This window comes from Ailuropoda melanoleuca, chromosome 7, assembly GCF_002007445.2.
Source record: "Ailuropoda melanoleuca isolate Jingjing chromosome 7, ASM200744v2, whole genome shotgun sequence".
NCBI lineage: Eukaryota > Metazoa > Chordata > Mammalia > Carnivora > Ursidae > Ailuropoda > Ailuropoda melanoleuca.
The window spans coordinates 83,860,066-83,887,714 of NC_048224.1; the positions used below are offsets into that span (position 1 = coordinate 83,860,066).

The 27,649-nt window shown below is 37.1% G+C and overlaps 1 protein-coding gene across 1 annotated transcript; it reads right to left on the minus strand.

Moving 5' to 3' along the window:
* Positions 1-27,052, minus strand: ITM2B (integral membrane protein 2B). The gene is made up of 6 exons (XM_002919112.3): positions 26,738-27,052; positions 6,516-6,644; positions 4,471-4,677; positions 2,876-2,986; positions 1,660-1,810; positions 1-748 (listed from the first exon to the last, which is right to left on the minus strand). Exons 1-6 carry the CDS (start codon positions 26,852-26,854, stop codon positions 663-665), a joined length of 801 nt encoding a protein of 266 aa, XP_002919158.1. The 5' UTR covers positions 26,855-27,052; the 3' UTR covers positions 1-662.
* Between the last annotated feature and the right edge of the window lie 597 nt (positions 27,053-27,649).

Genomic DNA, 27,649 nt, shown 5'->3' on the forward strand with positions numbered 1-27,649 from the left:
CTTTAGTCAAACAACTTTGTGATATTTATATTCCATTGCACAGATATGGGTTATACAAATTAGTAACACAAGTTATTTCTTAAATTCTGAACATTTCCTAAAATATTATTACAGCAGATGTCTAGGATATTAAAACATCGAGGTGGAAATCATACTCTAAATAGTTAAATACGACACTGAAAATACTGCACATTTTAATTAGAGGAAAATTAAAATGTGTGCTCAAATGCTCTAACAAACTAAGTAGCAGGGCAGCTAACAACTACTAGTAAGTCACTGTGGTCCATTTTTACGTATGCATATATATGATTATTCTTTAGATAACCCCTCCTCTGGAAAATGCATAACTCAAACGTAAAAATCTGGATAAATGATTTAAAGAAATTTAAATTCTTCCTGACACACAAGATTTATGGTGAAGTGTATTATCATCTATGACTTCATACAACTACTAATTCAAGATAAAAGACACCGCACTTGGAAAGAAGAAAAGATTTTTAAAAGGTAATGGTTTTAATTGAATTAATGAGATGAAAAGACAGTGAAGCCCTGTTTGCTACTTACATGAAAGAAGATCTTAAAAATAATCACTGCACAAAATACAAAGGGTGGGGTTATGCTGCGATATTAAATTTTTCTCCCATAATTTTTTTCTTGACTGTTCAAGGACAAATTACAGTTTCCACAGCAAATTTGTTTTCAAAATGCCGAATTGTAACACAATTGCTGACTTCACGTTTCTGAATACCTGTTTGGGAGGGAAAAATTTTTAAATTTCTGGTTCTTTAGTAATTCACACTTATCTTCATAGTTATTATTTATACATATGAAAATATTTTACTCTATACTCCATAAACTTCTATAGTTTGATTTTTTTTAACACTGGAGAAAATAATTTTCCTCTCTTGTCTAAACTAAGTATCTTAACAGGTCTTAGTTACCAATAATAAGCCACACGCAAATTTATGACCCTGAAGGTAGTGGAAATATTCTATATCTTGACTGTGGTGATAATTCGTTGAAACTCAGAACTGCACACTAAAGAGGGTGAATTTCATTATACGTGTAAGTCTGGCTTTAAAAAAAAAATTACCAACTATAAGGGAAATGAAAGGAAATGGGGAGATACCATCATTCTTGTTTTTCAGTTAAAAAAAAAAGTTAAATGATTTGGCAAAGCTACATTACTTATGTCAATGCTCTTAATTCTTCAGCCAAATTCTAATTAACCTGTGATTATCCTTAACATGATCCAAAAGGCAAACTCTCTGTTTAGAATCCAAATCCCTCAGCACACACCTGGACAGCTTCTCCAGAGACCCTCTGGAAAAGAAGAACTCCTACACAGTGTGACTGAACCAAAGTGGGGGGAGGAAGGTTGGACTGGGTGACTACAGGGAAAGTGAGGTAACAAGGATCTCAAGGCACTGACACTTTGCATTCACCTAATTCTCTCTTCTATGAGAAGAGTGGATTTAGAATTTAGATGATTCTCTGGAAATCTAGAAATACTATGTAGTGATACAGTAGTTTTCCTTTCTTACTCGTGGCAAGCATACGGCTAACAATACCAGCTTGCATCTGAATCTAGTTCAGTATCATGAAGTGAACAACAACTTTTATGCCAGGACTTTAATCTTTAATGGTAAGAAGTATTACCTCTGATGGTTTCTCTGCGTTGCAGTTTGTAAGTTTCCTTGTCATGGCACAGTCGGTAAATAAAGAAACCCAGGTGATCAACGTTTTCAATGCGATCAGTGATAACCATGTGTTCGTGAATCAGATATGACTGAGGCAAATAGGTTCCAGCCTACATGTAGAAGACATATGAATACCTCAAAACATACACTGAACAGATGAGGAAAGGTATGGAACAGAGGCTGGCAAACTACTGCCCACCATCTGTTTCCATGAATAAAATTTTATTGCAGTATAGTCATGCCCATTTGTTCATATACTGTCCAAGAGTTGAGTAGTTTGCAACATAGATCTTATTTCTTGAAAGCCTACTATTTATTTTTATGAGGCCCATTAGGAAAACTTAGATAATAAATTAAGAGATTGTATTTTATTTCAAAATATAAATTAATAAAAGGAAAAAACCCAAAACAGCAAGTCTTAATTCTTCTTTCTAAAACTCTTAGCTATATTTCCAGTAAGATGGGCACTTATAGGGCTAGTATCTCAACTGGTAATTCTAAGATGCTATAACAGCATTATTATTATTTTTTTTTAAAGATTTTATTTATTTATTTGACAGAGATAGAGACAGCCAGCGAGAGAGGGAACACAAGCAGGGGGAGTGGGAGAGGAAGAAGCAGGCTCATAGCGAGGAGCATGATGTGGGGCTAGATCCCATAACGCCGGGATCACGCCCTGAGCTGAAGGCAGACGCTTAACCGCTGTGCCACCCAGGCGCCCCAACAGCATTATTAATAAGAAATACTTGAGGGGCGGCTGGGTGGCTCAGCCATTAAGCATCTGCCTTCGGCTCAGGTCATGATCCCAGGGTCCTGGGATCAAGCCCCGCCTCGGGCTCCCTGCTCTGCAGGAAGCCTGCTTCTCCCTCTCACACTCCCCTTGCTTGTGTTTCCTCTCTGTCTCTCTCTGTCAAATAAGTAAAATCTTAAAAAAAAAAAGGAAAAGAAAAAGAAATACTTGAACAGGGGGATCTAGGTGGCTCAGTCGGTTAAGCATCTGCCTTCCGCTCGGGTCATAATCCCAGGGTCTTGGCATCGAGCCCCACATCAGGCTCTCTGCTCAGCGGGAAGCCTGGCTCTCCTCCTCCCCCTCCCTCTGCCTGCCACTCCCCCTGCTTGTGCCCTATCAAATAAATAAATAAAATCTTTAAAAAAAATATTTGAACATCTTATACCTTTATGTTAATAAGTAACTCCAGCAGGTTTCTCGGTGGCATAACAATGGAAGTGTTCAGTGGAATCACATAGCACTTATCCAGATTAAGATCTAAATAGGCTGTGAGTTTCTGAAAGAGAAAGATACATTTTCATTAGATTAATATTTGTAACACAGGCAGCACCTGGAGTTTTAAGAATAATCTGTACCATTAAAATGGGTTGGCTTTAGAATAGGTAAATCACTTGCATTTCAACAAATGAAGTATTTGGTGGGATAGGAACAGAAGGTAGTAATGAGAGGCAAAATTATTGCTACTAGTAAGTAAAATTCTTATCAGGGGTTTGCTTCTATAAGTGATTAACAATAAACTATTAAAACTAACTGCAAATAGCCTATCATCTGATTAAGAGATATAGTCAGTTCTCTCACTTTTAAGCCCTAACATCCTCCAAGGTACCCATCTGTTACATGTAAAAGTGAACAACTCTCCTATGCATCTAGAATGGTACTAGTTACTACCATCTTTAGAGAAACTGAAATAAGTCAATTAAATGATTTTCTGTGTTCTTGTAGTTCAGATGGGAGAATATGGTTGAGAAAGACTGACTCATAGGATGGTTTCGAGGATTAAAATGAGTTAAGCCATGTAAACACTTAGATTTCTAAAAGCTCAGTGTTAGTTATTATTTACTATTTGCTTTGGATAGGCTTATTATCCTGAGGTGCATAATTTTTTAAACTACTTTATAAACAGATGTATTCATCAGGCATGAAAATTCATGCCTGATTTCAGCAGATGTATTTATCAGGCATGAAATATTTGCAAAGCTAACTTCAGTGATATGCCTGAATGTTCAAACTGGCAAACTTACATACACATGCAAAACCCAGGATAACACATAAACTTCTGAATTTCAGTATCCTGGTTTAAGAAAACAAAACATTCTTGGGACAAAAATTATTGGGGCAATTTAAATATCAACTAGATATTAAATAATACTGTATTATCATGTTCATTTTCTTAGATGTGATAGTGATATAGGAGTTATATAGAAGAGACAATAGTTCAACAGGGGTCAAGTGTCAAATATGAGAAAAAGATATTAAGAAAATACAGTAAAACTTTGGAACTAGGCGGAGGATTTGGGATATTCACTGTTTTCTCATTTCATCTTTTCTGCATCATATAACATATTCAATACTAGGAGGAAATGCAGAATGAGAACTTGAAAACTGGTGAACAAAATGATGCAGAATTAAAATTACTAATTTCTGAAAATTCTACAGAGAAATGGGACCATGAATCACCTCTTATCTAAGAAAACAGAGCGCATAAGAAATAGTTGCAATTTACTAGCAAAGGAGCAGCAACCAGAAGGTGGGTTTTAAGGGAGATAAGGTAAAGGGAAGTCAGGGTCACTGAGGGTCTGCTTCAGACAAAGAGCTCATCAAATGTTGGATAGTTTACCTCGTAAGGAACATTTTTTTCTTTAAACAACAAGTAAACTCTAAATAGAAGAAATTAGCAAATACTGAAATTAAAACTATAAAAAGCATCAATTAAAGAACATGCTTTTTTTTTTTTTAAACAGTTCCAGGCACCTAGCTCACCTTGTTGAAGTCATGAACAATGTTGGCAGGGTCACTATCTGCAAATTCTGGGACAGGCACACTGATGAATTCAACCTCATCTTCCTCAAAGATCTTAATATTTTCCTCAATTGTCTGGTAGCGAGCAGCCGGGGCATCTGCAGAAGGCTCGTTTAAGATGACATCATCTTTGATATACTTTATTCCACAGTAGTACACGTCATCTGGCTATAAAGAGTTTAAACACTATTTCAGCAATTCAGTGGGAGACAGGTTTTAAATGTAAGCATTACTTAAGCTGCCACTGCTATCTAAATAGCATTTTGCTTGCAAACTCTTACTTTTAGACGACAAGTCAGACAGTTTAATTACAGAGTTAACATATTCTTTAAGATGGGGTTTTGAAGCATTGTTAAAAAAACGGTTTCAGAAGGAGAAAAGCAGCTGATTTTTCCCTTACTTTCTGTAGTCGACAAAAATAGAATTTAAAGCAATTATTCATTTGGTGACAAGTGAATCTGAAGAAATAGTCCTATTTTCACCTGTAGGCATTATTTGTATAAATGAATATATTCAGAAATGAATAATGTTTTTTTCTGAAAGACTATACCTTTAAGATTTTTTGATGTGATTCACTGATTAAATGATTTTTCTCTTATTAGCCAAAAAATGGATAGTTTTTCTACAATTTTTACAGGAATACAGGTAGTTGTGATTTTTTCCTTAAAATATATTACAATTAAATGGAACATATCGGATTACAGCAATCATTATAAAGACTGTTTTTTTTAAAAAGTATACATAAAGGCTAGGAGTATATAACAAAACGTCAAGGCAAAAATATTATTTCTGGATGATAGAATTACAAATTGTTTTTTCCAAATCAAACACATTTCTTGTAAAAAACTGCATTAAAGAAGGTGACTAGTATTTCAATAATGTCTACCAACATGCAAATGAGCATGAAATGTACACATCCTCTGGCAGAATGCTTATTTCCATAAAATCTATTTGTCAACAGTCTCTCCAAATTTTAAGATGTTAAAAAAATAAACTTACTAAATTACTGTCAAGAGAAATGTATCACAGAACAGAGATCATAAATCATGATTTTCATCAGAAGAAAATCTGTCTTAGCCCACTAGGATTACGGACTACTATTAAACACTTCTAAGTTACAAAACAATGGTCACCACAAATGACTTCGACTTCACTGCTGAAGTTACACAATCCTTAAAGAGAAACCAAAGGCTGGGAAAGAGGCGGAGACACATGGTGCCAGTGAACTCCGTGTCCAGGAGTAAAGGCAAATTGTAGGTGAGTCCAAACCGGCTATCAAGTTAAGAGTCTATCAATATGACAATATTTGATGTTGTCTGATGTCCCTACTCAATCGGCAAATAATAATACTATACCTTAGCTACTAGTTAGAACAGGAAAATGAAGGTTAGTCAATTTTGAAAAATCATCCAATAATCTGTCCTCTTTAGGCAGCAACATTTCAAAACAACATTATTCTGCTTTTAGTAACTGCCCAATAGGCTCAGCCAACTTATGTTCAATTTTTTTTTTTATTGTTAGTCACCATACAGTACATCATTAGCTTCTGACGCAGTGTTCCATGATTCATTGTTTGCGTATAACACCCAGTCCTCCATGCAATACAGGGCCCTCCTTAATACCCATCACTGGGCTAGCCCATCCCTCCACTCCCCTCCCCCTAAAACCCTCAGTCTGTTCCTGGAGTCCATAGTCTCTTGTGGTTCATTCACATTTTTTTTTATAATAATTTTTTATTATATTATGTTAGTCACCATACAGTACATCCCTAGTTTTTGATGTAAAGTTCCATGATTCATTACTTGTGTATAACACCCAGTACATGCAATACATGCCCTCCTTAATACCCATCACCAGTCATTCACATTTTTAAACACAACTTTAAAATAGGACCACCAGCCTGGCCAAAGGCCACAGACAAAAAATGCAGGCTTAGAACAAATTTGGGCCAATTTTCTAACAGCATGAAAGAAAGGCAAAAAAGTCCTTAGCATTTTTCCACTTACTTGAAGTGCAAAATATTTGTACAGGTATGCTCCTCCTAGAATGACACCTGCAAGCATAAATGCTAGTCCAAAGCACATGCACCAACACCAGGCTCTTCTTTGGCCAACTGGTACCACTTCATCCGGGTCCTAAAATACGAAAAAAGACCAACAATGGTCAATATTTTATTTCCAGTCAGAATCACAGAAAGGTCAGGATTCAAAGAAGCCTAAAATCACTCAAAGAAGCCTATTATCATTTTATGAACAAAGATAATAAAGACCAATGGACTCAGGTCTCTAATCCAAATCAACCCAGGATTTATTAGGTGGTGGTGCCAGGACTCACCACAATGCCTCTTGAGCTGAGCCATCAGTCTCTTGGGAGAGTTTTGCTTTCTAACTCTCAACACCGCTGCTCCTCACACCTCCAGGACATAGCATTACTCCATAATTTCTATTTTCTGTGCACAACTTTGGTGATTAAAATATCTTCTGACATTTAAAAATTCAGAAAAGGCTACAACACAGCTTTGTCCTGCAATGTCCTGCTGAGCCTTATATAGTACAACCTCAGTGTGTACTACATTGTATTGTAAAATTATGTATCAGCCTGCTACAGGTAGCTCATATTTCATGGCAGGTATCAACCCACTCCTAACAATACACAAGAAAAAGTAACAGGAAAATAAGGGACAGAACAAATAATATGAAACAAATTATTTAAACAACTGGAGTCTTGAAATAATCCTATAATTTTACTGCTCTACCCTAAAACAAATCCCAGTTTGACAAAGGTCATTATAAGATAGAAGCAGTAGAAAAATGAGAAAAGATTCAACAGAAAAAAAAATTATAAAGTCAAGAGACATACAGTTAATAGAATTTTGATTCTCATCCACTCAAGGAAATAATTTAGCCTTAGAATGTCAAATGGGGTCACAATATTCAGTCCTTTAAATACCCGCCTTGCCCTTCTAACTCAGTCACACTACTCTGTCACTTCAGATTTACAGCTGATTTCTGATTTGTACCCAGGTTCATGTCAAAGAACTGACAAATGAGATTAGCTGCTAGTGTTATCTAACTCATGGCTCAGGATGTATTGTACATACAGCAAAAGGCAGGCTCCAATTGACTTGAAAATGTCATCACAGATGTTCTAGTTAGTAGTATATATGTACAGCCTCTCAAGTATGGGACTCTGATCTTTGCTTGGAAAACTCAATATAGGACGTATTAAGGGAGAATGTAGATTTGATCCACATCTCTATAGATAAATAGGATATAAATTAAAAGGAAGAAAAATTGTATCAACGATGCTGGATATGGTTCAAGCAAGAATACAGTTAAGAAAGAATGAAAACTAAGGTTATGTTTTCAATGCTAAGATGAGGAATTTCAACTTGTTACTACTGAGAAAAAGCCCAACCCCAGATGTCCCAAACAACCAAGAACACTTTAGGGCTAGACAATGCGCAAATAGGTTAACTGAGGTCTTAAACACAGAATTTAACACTGTACAACAAATGCCTTTTAACTTAAGGATTGGATCAGACACTGCGAGAGCATTTACACTCTGCTGTAGTAGGTGAACTTGCCAAGGTACCGCACATACACTTAAGACAAGTGTACTACAAAGTAGTAGGTAAAAAAAATAAGCCTAGAGTAATTTATCAAGTCATGTAAGATATTCCATCTGTAAACAGAAAGTTACAAGATTTCCAGGGAGTCATAAGCTAATATGAAACCTGAATGATAAAGTCTAGTATTTTGCTTGAGTCCTTGTCTGATATAAATATCTAAGGAGATAAGAAAGAGTTCCCAGCATAATTAATTTAAGGGTAGGAACAGGGTGGGGGGGGTGGAAATGACAGATGGAAACAGTCATTTCCAAACATTTGGTATCAGCTGCTGAGACAGTCAAATGTGCGTACAACACCCACCCTGTTTGGCAGACTCCCTTCTCTAGTAGCACATAAATGAATATCCAAAGACCATGGGCAGACACTTACAAAAAAAAAAAAAAAATGCAGCCCCAACTGTCAAATGGATGACAAGTTTCCAGGCTTTTTAATATATCATTTTTAACTGGTCAGCAAATTTCAAGAACACATTATAAATGTCTACCACATTCCAAGAGCTGTGCTAGGCACTGATATATAATCCCTGCCAAGAAAGATATCATTCAGATCAGCCTGGAAAATAAATACACAAAGAGAATATAAACATGATATGGACTCTAACAGAAGAATGTAGATCACAGAAAAAGGGGCAGTGTTTGGAGTAGACCTCCCAGAGGAGAAAATACTAGAGTGGAATGTTGAAGGACAAATGCTCATTACCCACACAGAAGACAGTTAAAGGGAGTTATATTTAAGGCAAAGAATGAATAAAATCATGGAACCAGAATGCATGATTATCTCCAAGGACCACATGTGCTATGGCTGGCATGCCCAGTATGTGGGGAGGGTACAAGAAGAACGGAGAGGTAACTGGGACAGATCACAAAGGGCTTTATATACCATGCTATGGAGTTTGAATGCTCATGTTCATTCAAAAAATCATATTTCTGGACAATGACAATTAAAAAATTTATATTTCTCTATGAATTTAATTTATAAAATGCTTCACTTATCCACAGGTCATTTTTCCAGCACTTCAACAATATGAACCATGGATTAAGAATCAGAAACTAAGTCTTCGAATGACCATATTATAGACCCAAGTCCATAAACCGCAGTCATGTACTTCCTAAAAGAGCTATCGGGTCTTCAATATCTATCTGGTCTCTTTTTTTTCCTCTTAATTTCTAGCGATCATTTCCCACCTTGCATTAGAATAATTCACTCTCTCCCTACCAGGCTATAAGGTTCTTGTGATTATCCATTCATACTTACTTTGCATTACTGGTAGCTCTGAGCCCAGCGTAGTACTTGGTTGGCTCTCAACAAATATTTGATGAGTGAATAAAATTTGGATTTGTTTTTAGAGCTTGGTTATTTATTTTTTTAATGACCCACAACAGCCAGCACGACAATGAGGGATCGGGGCAACAAGAATTCATAACACACAACAGATAGTGGCTATTTAGCAAAGAACAGCAGCCCTAAGTACTTCACCCAGTTCAACCTTTATTAGGGACCTATTACTTGGAATATACTGTGCAAGATCCTTTGGGAAATCCAAATGTGATTAAGGCATGGCTCATGTCTTAAGTTAATTTACAGTCAAAATTAACATTATTCATGAGAGATAAATGACATGCCATATTACAATCTGAGTCATGGAGAAAGCATTAAAATATACCGAAGACAAAAAAGTTCTTAAGTGATTTATTAAAAGTGTATTTTAAATGATTAACACTGGAAGAGTAAGCTTAAAGGCCACATTTATAAGATTTAAGAAGAAAAGCCCATGACCATTGCAAAATACGTCGAAAATGCATTTGACAAACCCCCAACTCCCATTCATAATAAAATTTCCAAACTGGAAAGAGGTGAAACTCTTTAACATGAATAAGGCTAATAATGATCAAAAACCCACAGCAAACCTCATAATTAATGGTGAAACTTCAGACTTGCATCATTAACCTTTCAAGTCAGGAATTATGAGGGTTGCCCACTAAAACCGATTCTTTGTTTCCATCCAACATTATACTAGAGATCCTAGCTAGTACACAATTGAGAAGCACAAGAACAGATATAAAGATTACAAAAAAGAATGCAAAGCTATCATTATGTGTAAACGATATTACTGTCTAGAAAATCTGAGAAAGGAAAATTATTTAAACTAATTAAAGTTCAGCAAGATTGCTGAAGATCAGTAATTAAAAATCAACTGAGTCAAAGGTTTATATATTAGTCATACCATCATTATTCATAATAGCCCCAAACTAGAAACATCACAAATATCTACTAAATGATGAGTGGATAAATTGTGGTATATTCATACTGAATCAAAAATAAGCTTAGTGAAACAAATCCAACATAAAAGATTACTTATTGCATGATTCCATTTTTATGGAATTCCAGAAAAGGCAAATATAGTAACAAAAGTAGCTCAGTGGTTGCCATGGGCAAGAATTGGTGAGGGGGAGATTAAAGATATATAAGGAAATTTTTTTAAGATAATGAAAATATTTCGTATCTTGATGGTGGGGGATATACAACTTTATACAATTACCATAAAGTCAATCAAGTCACACACATAGAATGTGAGGATTTTATTGCATGTAAATTATATTTCAATATAGGAAGTGTGGGGCGGAATCAACTGAGTTCTTATATACCAGACAATAAGAGAAAGTCTAATGACACCAAGCGCTAGGGAAAGTGTGGAGCAATAGGAATTGAGAACCTTCAGTTGGCAGGAGTTGGTACAACTGCTTGGAGAACAATTTGGCAGTATCTAGTAAAATTCAATACACACACACACACACCCCCTATGACCCAGCAATTCCATTTCTAGGAATGTGGTCCTAGATAAAGTTTTATACATGTACATAAAGGAAAAGGTCCAATAATGATTACTGCAGGATGATCAATAAGGAAAAAATAAGAAACAACCTACACGTCCATCAAGTGGAGAATAAAGTATTATAGGCTCATATAATAATAACTAAAATGAAATCAACTAGCACAGCTGATTTTAAGATCTCAGAAACATAATGCCAAATTATGGGGGGGAAAAAGGCAAGCTGGACATTACCAGTATATGATATTCAAAGACTTTAAAAACATATCAAATGGTACTACAAATTATCTGGTTTTGTATGCTTGGATTATTTCGTAAATAAAGGACAACAACAAAAATCAACCAAAAAAGGGAAAATCACTCATGAATAAGGGCTTCTTTGCCAGGGTATTATGAGCTGACTTGGCCTAATTTAAAACAAGTCACAGAGACATTTCCTCCCCTTGTACCGCAATAAAACTGGTGCACGTTAAATTATGCTGATAAGGTAAAAAAGCTCCCACAGGTGCTGTACAATTATCATCTCATTAATCTTCCTAAAACCTTAAATTTTTACCCCAGTTTACACATGAAGACACTGAAGCAAAGGCTGGCCTATAATCACCCCTCTACAGTAGTAAGGAAAGACAGTTTTTGGAAGCATTCTTGTTCTCTCACTGTACTAGTTTCTGATTCAAATAAATCTTATCATATTATAAAGTAAAATTACTTAACCAATTATATTTTAAGCAAAATGAAGGATAAATTCTGTTCTGGTACTTCAATTACTAAGAATTAGGTCACCTCAGTCAGTTCCCTAAGAGGTTTCAGTAAATGTGCTTCCATTACCAACTTAGACAAAACACAAGAGTTTTCATATAATTTTGATTCTGTTCCTATACTAACTAATCACTTCACATCCTCAGGCACTTCTATTTGAGCCTTCTTTATAGGATGAATGAAGACACATTTTTTCCCCAAAGCTCTCAGATATACTATTATGCAATTATTATAGCGAATGATATCACAAAGCTTTAGGAACCAGAATATAAAAGAGGAAAAAAACTCTTAGGGTTTAAAATTATATTAGCAAAGAAAGAAAAAGAGAGAGAGAGAGAGAGGAAGGGATGAAGGAAGAAGGGAGGGAGGGAGGGAGGGGGAGAGAGATGGTATAAAAATGCTTTAAGTATAAAAATGATACACAAATATAGAAAAGAATCAATACAATTTATTCATCTTAAAGTAGAATGAACTACTGAACCTTCAGAAATACATTCAGTTATTTAGAAACACGTACATTTTTAAAACAAATTTGGTTAATATGGATAAACATGGGAGATTCAAAGGCCAGCTGCCCATGGATGTGTCTGGCCTATACACTATTTTCCAAAATGCAGAATTAACTGCCGACATGAAAAAAAATTTAATGATTCAAATTTTTACAAATGAATTTCTCATCGATGTTCTTCTAGTTTTCTCAACTCCTCATTTTTCTCCCCAGTTGAAGACCAAACATACCAAATTCTATCCTACTACATTGCTTAGTTTTGAACTTTTATCTTCATTCCTGCTATGACTGGGTATATTCCCTTCTGAGAACCTAACTTTATAAAACCACCAGTCTAAACTATTCCCAGTATAAAGGATTTTGACTTCTGAGTTTCAGACTGGATTAATATTCTGAATAAAAAACCTTAATGCTTTAAATGACACAATAGGCATTCTCTTCCAAACATCAAATCCAAATATGGATGGCATCAGCAAGCCAAAAGTGGTGACAGAGAAGAGGCGGAATTGGACAAGCCAGGAGAAAACCAAGAGCCAAAAGCTACAGGAATCCAAGACCTTTTCCAGACAACTCCCAGTTCCCAGAAAAGATAAAAGCAGCAAGAATAATAGAAGACTACTTGGTTATAATACCAACCATATCCTGGAAAAGGCAAACTACAGAAAGACAAAACAGGGATGGAGTGACAGCCAGAACTACAAAGTGGTATCAAAAAAGAACATTTTGGGGTGAGGAAAATATTCTGCCTCTTGACTATGATGATTACACAACTACATTTGTCAAAATTAACACAACCATACACCTAAAAGGGCTGAATTTTCATTATGTAAATAATTCTCCAGTAAACTCAAATTCCTCTTCTTTCCCAACTTACGAGCAACAGGTCCATTTTTTCCTAAGACCCAAGTAAATGATACTAAAGAAGCTGGAAAAGATAGAAAACAAAACTGAAAAGACTGACAGCAGATGAAAACTGTCAGAATTTTGGAAGATGGGAAACAGCTGGACAAGTTTAACTTCTCTATCTCAATTATGTCATCCTAAACATGGATTAATAATAGCACCTACTCACAGGGTTGTTGTAGGAATTAAATGAGGAAACGTGAAGTATTTAGATCATTACTTGGTACATAGCAGTAAGTGCTCAACAGATGACAGCTGTTATTATTCCAGTACCATCTGATTTAGCTGAGAAAGGTAAAGCTGAAACAAATACCCACTGGGGTTGAAGCCAATAAAAAGCAATCTACAACAGAATCCTGAAAAGGCTAACTGGAAAAAGATTTACAGTACTGGAGGAGGAAATTAGATCACTTCCTATTCCAGTAAGAATTTTAAAATAACAAACAAACAAACCTTGGCTATCATTTAAGATCTATTTAAAAATTTTCCAAATGCTTTCCTAGCTATATTCTTAGAACCACAAAAGTTATGTAGGTGACGGCCCCAATAGATTACTATGTAGAATACCAGTGCCATCCATTTACTGTTGGTACAGTTCTATCCACCCGACTTGTACGTTAGCTTTCTTTCCCAAGTATGGAGGCATCAGAAAGACATGATCCAGCAACCTGTTCGTTATTAACAGCATTGATTATCAAATACACATTCTGCTATATGTAAAGGAGATCTATGGCTAAAAAGCTAAAATCTATAAAGACATCAAACATTTGTTGACATTTTGTCTTGTTCAATTAAGTCACTATCTGAATCATGCTTTCTCATTTTACTTTTCAAATAAGATTGCTACCATCCATCTCAACTATGGTGAGGAGGTCCACGTGACAAATGTTGTGTCTGGCACACAAAAAGGAAGCAGTTTTCCAAGTGCTTGCATTATATGGATAATAAAGTTACTGCATTATTTTGCACTTGGACTAAAGAGAGATTTTTTAAAAAGTGAGAAACTGGGGTCCTGGCTGGCTCAGTCAGTGGGGCGTGCGACTCTTGATCTTGGCGTTGTAGGTTCAAGCCCCACGTTGGGTGTAGCGATTACTTAAAATAATATTAATAAATAAAAAGTGAGAAATCAATAGAAAATACAATGTCTACAAAATAGATTCTTCATTAATGTCCTTTTTTGTGAACAAATCCTAAAATACACAAGCTGCAATAAACAAAAAGAAATGACATTTTTAAGCCATTGTGTAACAATTTAACTTGTGAAACCTGAACCAAATTACTGGCATTATATAAAATTGGCACAGGCCTAGGCTAAAAAAAAAAAAAAAAATAGGTCAGAACTTAATAAAAAAAGTCTATAAATGCTTTTAGTGCTGGATCACAACTTCATCATTTTATATCATTAGGGACAAGCAGAGTATCTAACACAAAGTGGAATGTTAATATAGGAATACCTTAAACATTCTCTATTCTTCTTTCCACATATTTTAAACATAGCCATTACTCTTGAAGGTGTTTATTCAATCTACACTGAAGAAAACTTTCTATTTGAGGAAGTGAAATTTCAGGAGATTTTCTTCCTGCCTTTTTTTTTTTTTTAATAGACTCCACACCCAATATGGGCCTTGAACTCCGAACCCTGAGATCAAAAGTCCCATGCTCTACCCACTAAGCCTGCCAGGTGCCCGGGATTTTCAAATTCATATCGGTGAGATCTAAAGGTATTGGGCAGTCAAGAGCATTATATACAACTGCTATTTATTGTTAATCGTAGCCTTTACCAGAGATCGATAAAGTGGTCAAGATAGATTTCTTCCACCACTGGCTGAATTGTAAGTTCCTACTGTTACTAATAAAAATATCAACTGTTTTCTTAAAACTTGAAGTGTGGTAAGAATGTTCTACTCTCTAGGGGCGCCTGGGTGGCACAGCGGTTAAGCGTCTGCCTTCGGCTCAGGGCGTGATCCCGGCGTTATGGGATCAAGCCCCAGATCAGGCTCTTCCGCTATGAACCTGCTTCTTCCTCTCCCACTCCCCTGCTGTGTTCCCTCTCTTGCTGGCTGTCTCTCTATCGAATAAATAAAATCTTAAAAAAAAAAAAAAAAAGAATGTTCTACTCTCTATAATTCATTGTAAAATTAAGTGTCAAGATCGGGGGGGGAGGGGCAAACTCATCCTGGAATCACTTTCGTATAAATCCTGGATCTTAATATCATTCAGCAAGATAATTACACATTCATATTCAAATATGAATAATTCCATTTAAAATGCAGAACTCTTGATAAAAAATTCCAAGTATCTTCTTCAAAAAGCAAAAAATAATTTAAATGTGAAAAGTGGTATTTTCTGTCCAAGTTTAGAATTTTTAAAGTTAGACAAAAGGACTACTGGAAAAAATTCCAGTTCTTGAGATCAGAGATATTTGTCTACCATGAACATGTAAAAAGTGCTCTGAACCTGTACCAAGCACCAAGTACATGCACAATACATACTCAGTAGTCACTGGGTCTTGCTCCCTTATTTCACCACTCTCCTGGCTCTTGGATGCAGGGGTGTTGTGCTCTTGTGACACTTAAGTGAGTTGTGATTAATTTGGTCTACACAATTGGCTGGTCTCTCTCAGCTATACCAGGTGCTACCTGAAGGCTGGGATGCTTAGTAATTTTTAAATTCCTAATACAGTGTCTGGCCACGAAGAAGGTGCCTCTGAACATGTGATCAGTATAGCTTTCAGAAAGAAAAGACCTACTATGGAAGGACCATGAAAGGACATTTACTGCAACACATCGTTTTACAGATAAATATGAGGCCCAGAGAAAAATTAAGTAAAATTAAGTAATAATTAAGTAAAATTATTTGTGTATTATTTCAGAACTAATAAGACCTGAATATTCTCTCACACTCCATGTATATCTTAGGGAAGGAAAAGCATGGGGCTATTATACCAACCACCTGACTAAATAATAGCTTATGCAAATTAACTCATAATACATGAAGTGACACCATGTCACAGTAGGATAATGCTCATATCCAATCAGAAATAATTTAGCCTGAGTTTCCACAGAACTCTGTTATAATGAGTTTACCTGAATCATGAGCCACACTCATGCTAAGCACTATGTGTTAACTATTACAACCTAGTGTTATTGTTATGTTTAAAAAATTAGGGGCGCCTGGGAGGCTCAGTTAGTTAAGCATCTGCCTTTGGCTCCCCTTGTGATCAGGTTCCCTGCTCAGCGGGGAGTCTGCTTCTCCCTCTCCCACTCTCCCAGCTCACTCTCTCTCTCAAATAAATAAAATCTTTTTAAAAAGTTTCAAAAAAATTAATAGGATTTTCTGTTCATCAAATTACAAAGGACAGTAACAGGAATATTAAAATCATATGCACACGAAGCAAAAACAACAAAGTAAAATAACTCAGGCTTACAAGCATATGCATTTGAAAATGAATAGAAAAGGCAACATATTAATTACAAAAATGAAACCTAAGTAGAATAACAAAGCCATGAAGCAAAAATCACAAAGTTGGTATTGAGTGAGTTGTCTCTAAAATAACTCATGAAGGAGACAGTTCTGGAACTTTAAAGACGGAGATCAGAAGATGCTTCATGTATCTTTTTAGGCCATCCTGCGTGACCTTGAAACTAGTGCTAATATGGGGTACCTGGCTGGCTCAGATGGAAAAGCATGGGACTCCTGATCTTGGGGTCATGAGTTCAAGCCCCACACTGGGTGCAGAGATGACCTAAATAAATATACACTAAAAAAAAGAACTAGTGCTTATAATAATAATGCAGACAATAATGGTTTCCATTAATAGCTACTATCCAAGTCCATTTTTAATGTGAAAGGAAATATTCCAATAAATATTTAAAAAGCTATCAAGACAGCAGAGTTAGAAGTCCTATGATTGATTTCCAGTTAAATGGTCATGTTTACTTCTTCCTGAAAGCTCAACAGAGTAATAATAAAGGGATAGAGAAATAAATACATCTTAAGCCAGAGAATGGAAATGAATGACCTCAACCAAACTATATCAATAAAAATTTTGAGAGCCAGAAGCATAAAGAAAAAAGTCTTANAGCGGGGGGGGGGGGGAATTGGTCACATAAAAAGAACCAGGAATCAGAATGGCATCAAACCAGAAGATAATGAAGTAATGCCATCAAAATGCTGAAAGAAAATTACAGCTAACCTAGAATTTTATACCCAAATCAATTACCAATTAAATGTGAGGATAGAGTAAAGATTCTCAGACATGCAAGTTTTTTTAAAAAATTGATCTGATACTTTTTCTCAGATTCATGAAACTGCAGATCCAACAGTTTATAAAGACAAAGCCGATTCAATTCCAGGATGATAATTACTCTTAGGTACCTGGACATCAATATGCCTAGATTACAACCAGTCTGGATGATAAGACTGAAAAATGACAAATGGAATACTGCCAAGAAAAATACAAAACTTGGTAAGTTATCTAATAAGTTTGTAAATATGCAAAGGTAATTATACTGCTATCAGAGTCTGAAGATGAAATAGCAATAAATACATACAAAATTAAGCAACCCTCCTTGGCCAAAGAAACAATTATTATTAAACCCAGGGAAAATAGGGGTGCCTGGGTGGCATAGCGGTTAAGCGTCTGCCTTCGGCTCAGGGCGTGATCCCGGCGTTATGGGATCGAGCCCCACATCAGGCTCCTCCTCTATGAGCCTGCTTCTTCCTCAACCACTCCCCCTGCTTGTGTTCCCTCTCTCGCTGGCTTTCTCTATCTCTGTCAAGTAAATAAATAAAATCTTAAAAAAAAAAAAAAACCCAGGGAAAATAAAGATTTTGTATGCAAAAGAACTTAATAACTTTATTAAGTTATACTACATTACTCAGGTGTAAATAATGTTTATCTCAATAACAATAAAAGCATGCAGTATCAATTCAACCAGAAATTACTATAACTACACCTTAAGATAGACTATGTTTGTAATATGTTAATATATAGAAAAGGCTAAATATTCACTTTTCATATTAGGAAGCCAGCAGATGATATCTAAAATTGCAAAAAATACAAACAAAACAAAAACCAACAACAGCAGCATAAGCAAGTATGTAGAGTGTAAATTTTCCAAATGTGGTCCAGAGACACCCTTTTTGGAGTTCCACAAGGTCAAAACTATTCTCATGATAAAATTAAGATACTGTTTTTTTTTCATTCTCACTCTCTGACTAGTGTAAAGTTTTCCCAGAAGCTCAAAGTGTGACAGCACAACAGGCTGACCACAGAAGCTGATGCGAGAATCAGCTATTCTTAATAGTCTCCTACTAAGCTATTCAGTAGAGGGTTACAAAAATGTAAGTGTTACCCTTACCCTTCTTAAAAATTTCTCGTTATTTGGAATATTTTAACATTCATAAAAATGCCATTTATGGTACTGTTATAGGTTTATTTTTGATATTTTAAATTCATAAGTAGTCTTAATTTCTAATATAGTAAATATCAGTAGATATAACCTACATAAATCAAAAGTTCTTTGGGATCCTCAGCAATTTTTAAGAGTACAAAGGGGTCCTGAGACCAAAAAGTCTGAGAACCTCTGATTTATAGAAATGCAGAGCTAGGATCATCACATATAGCTAGGCAGATTTTTCTGAGTACAAGGATGCCAGGCCAAGGAGATCGATAGAGCCAGAATCCAGTCTGTATTCTGCTCACCAAAACCGCAGAGAGCACCCTTTTTTATTTTGCAGAAAGCCTAGAAGCTAGAGTGAACCCAACTGCATCAAATTAATCTTCAAAGATAGAAATTAGACTAGTGGTTGCCTCTAAGGGGAGAGGAGGACAGACTCTAATAAAAGTACCTGAGAACTTTCTGAGCTGACAGCGATGTTCCATCTTGACTGGGTTGTTATTCGGGCGCATACATTTAAAATTATGTAACTGTACACTCAAACTCTGCATTGTACTGTATATAATCATAGTGTAATTTTTAAAAAGTGGGTTCCTCTGTGACAGGGCAGGAATATTTGCATTTTAAAACTAAGTATTATTTGGTAAAATTCAAAATTAAATTTACAAAATTCTAGCAACATCCTTTATGTAATGGAGAAATACCCACTTCTAGGAAAATGGATACAACTACAGACTGCTAAGGGTTTTATGTTACAGGAAGGAAAAATCCTCACCAGAATATCTTGTAGAGGGTGATGTAACAACAATATCGTTATGTAACTGACATGTGACACAGGGATAAACAATAATAGGTACAGAATATTCCAAAACAAGAATGATGAGGGGGGAAAAATAGGACTTTATTATAATAGATGGGGATAGAGGAAACGCATTAACATTTAACTTGTTTCTACGTAGCAGGCATGGTGAATTTCATCCCAACAACACTCTAGGGCTGGTGCCACCAGACTATTTTGTAAATGAGAGAACTGAGCTGTGGGGAAGTTTCCTGACTTGTCCAAGTTACCAGATCCAGGTTACAAAATTAACCTTTGCCTGCAGGATCTCACCCTATCTGAAAGCGGCTTTAGGTTTGCGGCACTGGTCTATAAAAAAACAGAACAGAAATTCAGAGCTTCTCTGCTTCACTAACTTTACTTCTATCTTTAAATCTTCACTTCTAGAAATTTTTAAGGTAAATTTACTTAAAACAAGTGACATCTGCAAAGCTGAATCAAAGCCAACAGGAAAACTAGAAAGATGATACATTCAGTCTTACATCACATGGCTGTTTAACAATCTGAGGAATGCCAAGCCCTATGACAGTTGTAGTTGTAAGTAACAGTAACGATATTGATGATAACAGCAGCTAATGTCTTTTTTTTTTTTTAAAGAGAGCTAGGGGGTGGGGCGTGGCAGAGGGGGAGAGAGAATCTTAAGCACCCTCCACGGCCAGCACAGCAGCCGGGCGCGAGATGGATCTCACTACTCTGAGACCAAATCCAGAGTCAGCCTTTTAACGGACTGAGCCACCCAGGTGTCCCTAACATCTACTGAGTCTTATTCTCACTCTATTCCAGGCCTGGTGATAAACTTTTTACAGATTATCATACTCCCCATTTTGCTGAAGGAGAAACTGAGACAGGTGAAGTAACTTACCCACGTATCCCAGTTAAGTTGTAGAGATAGGATTTAAGCCCTGAAGTATAACTGCATAGTCTGAGGATTTAAACCCTGAAGTATAACTGCATAGTCTGAGTTCTCATTAAGTAGACAGTATTGCTTCCTGAACTGTACCCTTCTACTGAGTAAGGAGACGGGACAAAAGGGATAATTGGTTGAGTTTCCCCCCCAACCATTTAAAAATGTAAAAATAATTCTTAGCTCACGGGCCATACAAAAACAGGCAGCAGGCCACATTTGGACACATGGGCCTTAAACTGTCAGCCCGGCTCTCCACTGTAAAGGCGACTAAAACAGTGGCCCACGTCAGGCTGTCAGTATTTTTGCCTTGCTTGAAATTCTTGTATAAATTAGTTGGGAATATTTAAAACTCAAGTTTCAAATAAGAACCCTGATTCTAGCTTGCCTTTAAAGATTGGAGAACCAAACAACACCGGGTCCTTTTTTTAAAAATGAAAATGAAGAATATTCTAAATTGCTTAATATGTAAAAAGCCCAGCTTCACTTGGGCCCAGGAGGCACTGAGTTTGTGATCTCTGCTTATCATGTCCAGCACTGCCCTGGCTAACACTGACCGCTTGCTTGGGAAATGCTTTTCCTAGCACTAGGATGAAAGGCAGGAAAAAATGAATTGAAGGAGAAAGCTATAAATTGAAAGATAAAAACTGACAGAGTAGTGTATACAGCAAAACAGAAATACTACAAAGGTAGGCTGAGAAAATGAATTTTAAGAAATGCAGACGCAGACAGACTGATTCTGGTTCTGGAAATCATTTTTCCCAGCACTGAAGCTGGGTCTTCTTTTGGATGCTGTAGTGATCCAAGTAATTACTTAACAATGCAACTTACTATTTTTATCTTAAATAATTTTAAACATGATAATCATATTTAAAACAGAGAAAACAATTCAAGATTCTAGCTTTAGTCTTAACATTCGGCAAAACATATTTTTAAAAATAATTCTGGCATTAAAACAAACTTTCAAATATACAAAAACCCAGCAAAACTTTATTTGTTAAAGTATGAAATTCAACTATGTCAACAAGTTTATGCAAATATTTTTAAATCTCCAAGTACTGCATATCTAACACCGTAATTATTACCAATTTCTCAAATAAATTCCCTAGATATTTAATTCAAAAATGTTCAGTATTTACAAATTAGCCAAATTTTATTTCAACATTAATTTCTCTTCTGATACACATCCACATATACATTAGCTCTGAGTCGTATAGTTACTGCTGGAAGCTTATTAATACTAAAAGATAAAACATTAAACGAAAAATTAGAATATCCCTATCATAAAAATAATTTCTTTTCTCTAACTCAAAGATTAAAATTCTTTTGCTTAAAAATAAAGTCTATGTTCATTCTTACTTGATCTTGCCCCAAATGGTAAAATTATAGAAATACTTAAGAAAGTTCTTTCTTCCCCTCAAATCAATTAAAAAGCTTTAAAGAAATCTTCAATTGTTGAAAATAATTTTGTTCATTCAATTGTTGGTAACACACAAAAAGAGGATTATATTATAGCTATCTTTAAAGCTATTAAGATGTACCATAAATATTAATTAATGGGAATAATCACAATTAAATGATTTTTAATGATGTTCTTAGGTCACATCTTTAATAAAATTTCTGTTTTCAATTTTCATTCATCTACCTTGTAAAAACATTCACTGTTAAGGTTTGTGCAAAGAAAGTAAGACAGCCAGGAAATAACTATACATAAGCTTCTTAAACAACTAGCCCCAGTGTTTATATTTTCTACATCCTTTGGACAAAAACCACCTCATTGAGAAATTGAGAATTGTCAAATCCTTTAATAGGCAGTAGTTATGACCTGAAAAAATTCTTTGATGGCAAAGTCCTTAACTCCTTCAGTCTAAGCACTAACAGAAACTGCCAAGTTTACCTAAACCTTTAGGAGGATTCATCAATTTTGTATTTGAAAAGATGTAAATATTTTCTGGATCTTCCTCTACTGACAGTATTTTACGCCAAGCAATCCAAGCAGCTTTAGTTATAATATGAATTCAGAAAGTATTTCCTTTTGAAAAAACATAATGCCTTTTAAATACACACCCCAGATTTATATGATGACAGAACAAGATAGATAAAATGTCCTAGAATTACTACTTATTACATTTTTCGATGAACATTTAAAGTCAAGCTTTAGTAATATATAATGAAAATTTTATAAGTTAAACACTAAATCAACTTAAATAAGCCTGTGCTATGGGTTCTAAGAGACCCTTCTATTAAAAAAAAAAAAAACCACCTTATATTCACTTAAATCTCTAATATTGTAGATCTGAATGCCACAACGTCTCCTGGGCTTATAATTTTGCTAGTAATACATTGCTTCTGTTTAGTCCAGACAAAGCATGTTTAAGATGACACTGTGGAGCCCCAGGCAGGTAGCCTGTCCTCCAAATATGCATCACGCAACCTCGTCCAACCTTTGTCCACCGTCTGCAGCAGCAGCAACCCACAAGATACGTATACAGGCGGGGTGGGGGGCAATCGGCCTGCTCAGTCACATGGTATGCACGGGAGCAATTAATTTATCTCCCAGGACTAAACCCTCACACTTCAGCTATCAATAACCTCATGGAGAACCAAAATGTAATGACTGTGAAGTTTTTACTGGCCACTGTTTACAAACACTAAATTACACATCTAGGTAATGATACTTCTTTAAAAAGAATCAAGCTCCCAAATCCCTTCTCTAAAGGTCAACACATTTCAGTAAATGTCATCACATATTTTATGTTCCTCCTTACTGCCAACTCCCCCAAAACAAAAACCCCACCAACACCAAAAAACTAAACTACCAAACCCCTCAGTCCTATTTATGCATACAGGAAATACCAGAAAGTGTAAACAACTAGGGTCCAAAGTGCCGTGCTGTAATGGGTAACTCAGAACTTAACTCGGTTAGTAGTCCTGCACTTTTCTCTACCACTTCCATCCTGCCCCATCTTCTCTCCTACACAAGCACTTTCCTCTTCTCTCCCTTTTATTTCTACAACTACAATGCAGGGTAGAGGAGGGGCAACGCTATTTTTCGGCACTACAGTTCGCAGGGATATCTATGCAGCAAATTTAAGCTTTTTGAGTCTTGATATTGGGAAAGGTGTTTCATAATTCGGCATTACAAAAAAAAAAAGAGCTGTTAACAACTATTGCTCTAAGGTAACCCAAAATAAAAAAATTGGTTTATTACATAATACCTTGGTCCATTTCTTTTCTCTTTGACCCACTGCTACTTAATATGAAGGAACGTAACCTGCTAAACATGGAGAAGAAAGGAAAGTCTGGTTAAGATGAGGAGGTAGCTGTTACTTTTCACAATTAAAACAATTTAATTCCTGCCAAATGTAATTATGTAATCCTAACATCTTCGGAGAATTTTAAAACTGGAAGAGTCTTTACAGACCATGTGGTCCTACCCTCTCATTTTACGGATAAGGAAAACTAAAAATTTAAGCCCAGGATCAAACAGTTATGTAATGACAAAACTGGAACTTCTGACTCAGTACATTAAGTATTTTCTTTGATATTTGCACATATATAACAATTTTCCAAAGGTCAAAGTTACAGACACAAACATAAATGAATTGCTACCTGTAACATAAAACATGTATATAATTTCAAATTCACCTGTTACAAAAAAAGAGGTCATACTCTCTGCTACTTCTGTATCTCTGAGCTTTGTGCCAGCTGGGAGAGGGAGAGGAAGGTGAAAAATTAAGGGGAAAATGTAGGAAAAATTGGTAAATAGCAAGCTAGCTGAGATCATCAACAGACATGACTAACTGGAGTTGAGAGCTACTGAAAGACAAGATTGAAAAACAGGGCAATGGAACTGCTTTCAGAGGGTTCTCAACCTGCAATGAGAAAAGAGCTAAAGAAATAGCAAGAGACAGGAGCAATACTGAAGTACTGGAATGTGTGTTACATAAGACAGCTGACTGGAGTGATCAGAGTTCTTGGTGGTAGAGAGAGACCAGAATTCTTCGGTAGATTCTAAGGTTGCAGAATCTGCATTTTTAAACCAGAATCCAAGATGACACCAGGGCAGGTGACCCTTACATGTACATTTGGAGAAACAAACATCATTTGGATATTGTGGTCTAGAAGGGTTTAGAGGTACTAAAAATTTCTTGTTCGGGAGCTCTGGTCCATAACCAGCTTTACTTCATTCTCTCAACCAACCAGGCAGGCAAGTATATGCCCCAGGCAAACACACGAAGGTCAATTCTGTGCAGAATCCAGGCAGTCAAACTCGGTGGTTACCATAAAGTCACCCCAAGGAGCTACAGCATATTATGTAATCACAGGCCAAGCGGAGATGAAGAGATCAGAAGTTCTTTCACAATGCCTGTTATTAAGCAAAGTCTTCATTACCGTTAAGTGACTGATTTTTAGGATTCTACTTTTAATGTAAAGCAGTATTTTGCCACTCGCTGAAGAAAAGAAGTCTTTGAGCTTATAGCTAGAGAAAGAATTAGTCATTTTTTTATCTGCCTATTCATCCATGCCTGCTGCGTGGTTACAAAGAAATACTCTGGCCCCTGTAGCTTAGTTCCAGTATTTTTATTTGGATATGGGATCTAAGAAAATAGAAACAGAAAATGCAGAACTACAAATGGTTACTTTTTCACAGCGGCTGTGACCACAAAATTTGAGTATGGTCAAACTGTGAGAAATTATGAGAATCTGAAAACAGGGTTAATATTTCAGGAATGACAGAAAATGTCAAAAGTCAGATTTACAGCTGCCTAGCAAATTAATTCTGACTTTTATCCAGAGTTCCAAATCTCCTTCAATACAGATCAAGAGAAAAGCCCTCTGAAGTGACATCATCCGATGCTCTCTCTCTTTTTTTAAAGAGAAGGAACTGTATTTATTTACAGGATTTTAAAAAGATATATAGTAGGATTAAAATCTCTATATGTATCCTAGATTGTTATGACAGGGTACTTGACAATCTATTTTAGGTACAATGAATGTTACATAAACATAGAGCTAAGATAATAATTTGCTACTGGAATTATCCTCTGTGCATTCCAAACATTTTCTTTTAAGACCAAGACTGTTTGCAATGGATTCAGAAAAACAATACCAATACCAAAACTCTTAATCCTTTTAGGGAATCAGTTCACTGTTCCTATTACAAGGCAAGGCAGTCATTTAAAAATCAACCCCTGAAATTTTGTTTTTAACCACAACATTTCCAAAAAATAAGTACGGGTACATCCAGTTTAACACTACAGTCTCAAAATTTTTAACAGTATACTAGTGCCCTATTTTTCAACAGTAATTTTCATTAAACCATATTAAAAAAAACACACTACTCACACCTGCACACAATTATTGGGTTTTTTGAAGTTAAAACTAAGTTTATCCTACTGATAACAGGTCTTGAAAAATGCTAAGGAAAAAGGAAGTTGTGCAACATAAATAACTTCTACAATTTGTACAGGATTGAATGTTTGCAGCCTAAAAGATCTTGGGGGAAACAGGCTACGAAGCTTTCCTTTTTAACTTCTGAGACAGTTACAATCACATTCTAAATAAATTATTATTGTAATCTGCTAAAAGTTAGCACAAGTATAGTTCCACTCCTGATTTTTAATTAGGACAAAAATAGGTATTTGTAAAAATAAACGAGAATTTTATAAGGGACGTAAGAGTTTCTCCCGTTTAGTTTCACTTAGCGTTAAGGGATCCTCATAAATATGCTTATACAATTTAAAAGCCAGTCGTGGGTTTTACACTAACATCTACCCAGTAATTATTGATCTTTACCGAGAGTATCAGTTTTAATTATAAAATCAATAGCCAAAGCCTATTCTGAGATCTTCACCTCACTTTCTCCCCTCAACCGCTCCTCAGCCCCCTCTCCAGACCCCAATGTGAAGTTCACCTGCCAACACCGAAGGGCCGTGGAAAAGGAGGTAAAAAAGAAAATGCTTTTAAAATTAAGAGGCTTACAACAGCTGGACTTAGTCCAAGTGCTGGTCAGCCTAGAAACGAAAGTAGGAAGCAACAGAGGTTTAGGCTTGTAATGTCGTCAGCCATTTTAGGCACATTTATACCGGGAGGAAGTGCCAAACTCTGTTGTTGTTTTCGTTGTTTTGCATGTCGCCGCTGGTCTCCAGGTGGCACGAAACCTGTCCCGACCCCACGCACATTTCCCCGCTGCACAACGACCGTGAGCTCGGCACAATTCTTCGATCCCTCTCTCCAGGCCTCCCAAGCCCCGGATCCCGTGTTAGGCACCGCTTCCTGCACACGCACTTTCTTACAAAGGAGAAGCTGCGGCCGGACAAGAAAGGGGAGCAGCCCCAGAAGGAGAGTCCGGCTCTCCCGGGGACCCTCGCCCGCGCCCCGCGCCTCCTCGGCTTACAGAGTCGCCCCCGGCCCCAGCGCCCACACCCACGACCTCCCCGGCCCGCGGACCTTGCAGTCTACCGCGACGGCATCGGGGGGGATGATGAGTGCCTCCTCGCCGCACTTGGGTTCGTCCTTCTTGGTCTCCTTCTGGGCCAAAGCCGAGTTGAACGTCACCTTCACCATGGCGCGGCCTGGGGCGCCCTCGGAGGGCGGCGGCGGGCTCGAGGCGGGGGCTGCGGGCTCCTGGCTGCAGTTGCAGCCTCCTCTGCCGGGCTCCGGGCGCGGCTCAGCGGCGGCTGAGGAGGGGCGAACGGCTCCGCGGCGGCAGAGGCGACTACTGCGGCACCGCTCCCGCAGCCTCGCAGCTCCCGGGCGAGGGCGGAGACGGCTCGCACCCCCGGGGGCGGGGGCGGAGCGGGGAGGACTGGAGGGGCGGGGCCGGGGGCCGGGCGCAGCGCCAGACTCTGCCCTCTCCCCAGGTCCCAGGCAGGATCGAGCCGCGGCGGGACCGGCGTTCCTTGGGTGCGGGTCTGGATTTTCCGGTTTTGAGTTTGTTTCTAGCCGGTTTAACCTCGGGGCTCAATGTTGCAGGTTTGTAACAAAATCAGGTGAACTTTCCTGGGTTTGCCGCGCACAGCGAATTAGTCCGGCCCTTTCCTGCTTGCTGCCCCCACCGCCAAGTCTAAAGACTAGAACTTTTGGGCGTCCACACCTCCATTTCCTCTATGTTGTGGAACCGACCCCGTGGAGCGCAGAAATGTTTAATACACTCTATCCTGGTGATCTGACTTCGTTTATATTCCTAGGACCTCACCCAAGGGCGTTACCTCACTCAGACTTGCCTTGTCTTCTTTCCCTCCCTTGGAAGGTCAATACCTTCCCTGCCTACTCCCAGAGCAATTTGAAGGAAGGCTCTTAGCAGATTTGTATTTTGTACATCTCACATTCCTAAAACAAAATGTTCCACTCTTGTGCAGA

Coding starts and splice junctions, on each gene's coding strand:
- ITM2B (XM_002919112.3), bottom strand. CDS start 26,854: ATGGTGAAGGTGACGTTCAACTCGGCTTTGGCCCAGAAGGAGACCAAG. Junction 6,645..26,737: donor CCGTCGCGGTAGACTGCAAG/GTCCGCGGGCCG, acceptor TTCGTATTTTAG/GACCCGGATGAAGTGGTACC. Junction 4,678..6,515: donor ACAAATATTTTGCACTTCAA/GTAAGTGGAAAA, acceptor AACTCTTTATAG/CCAGATGACGTGTACTACTG.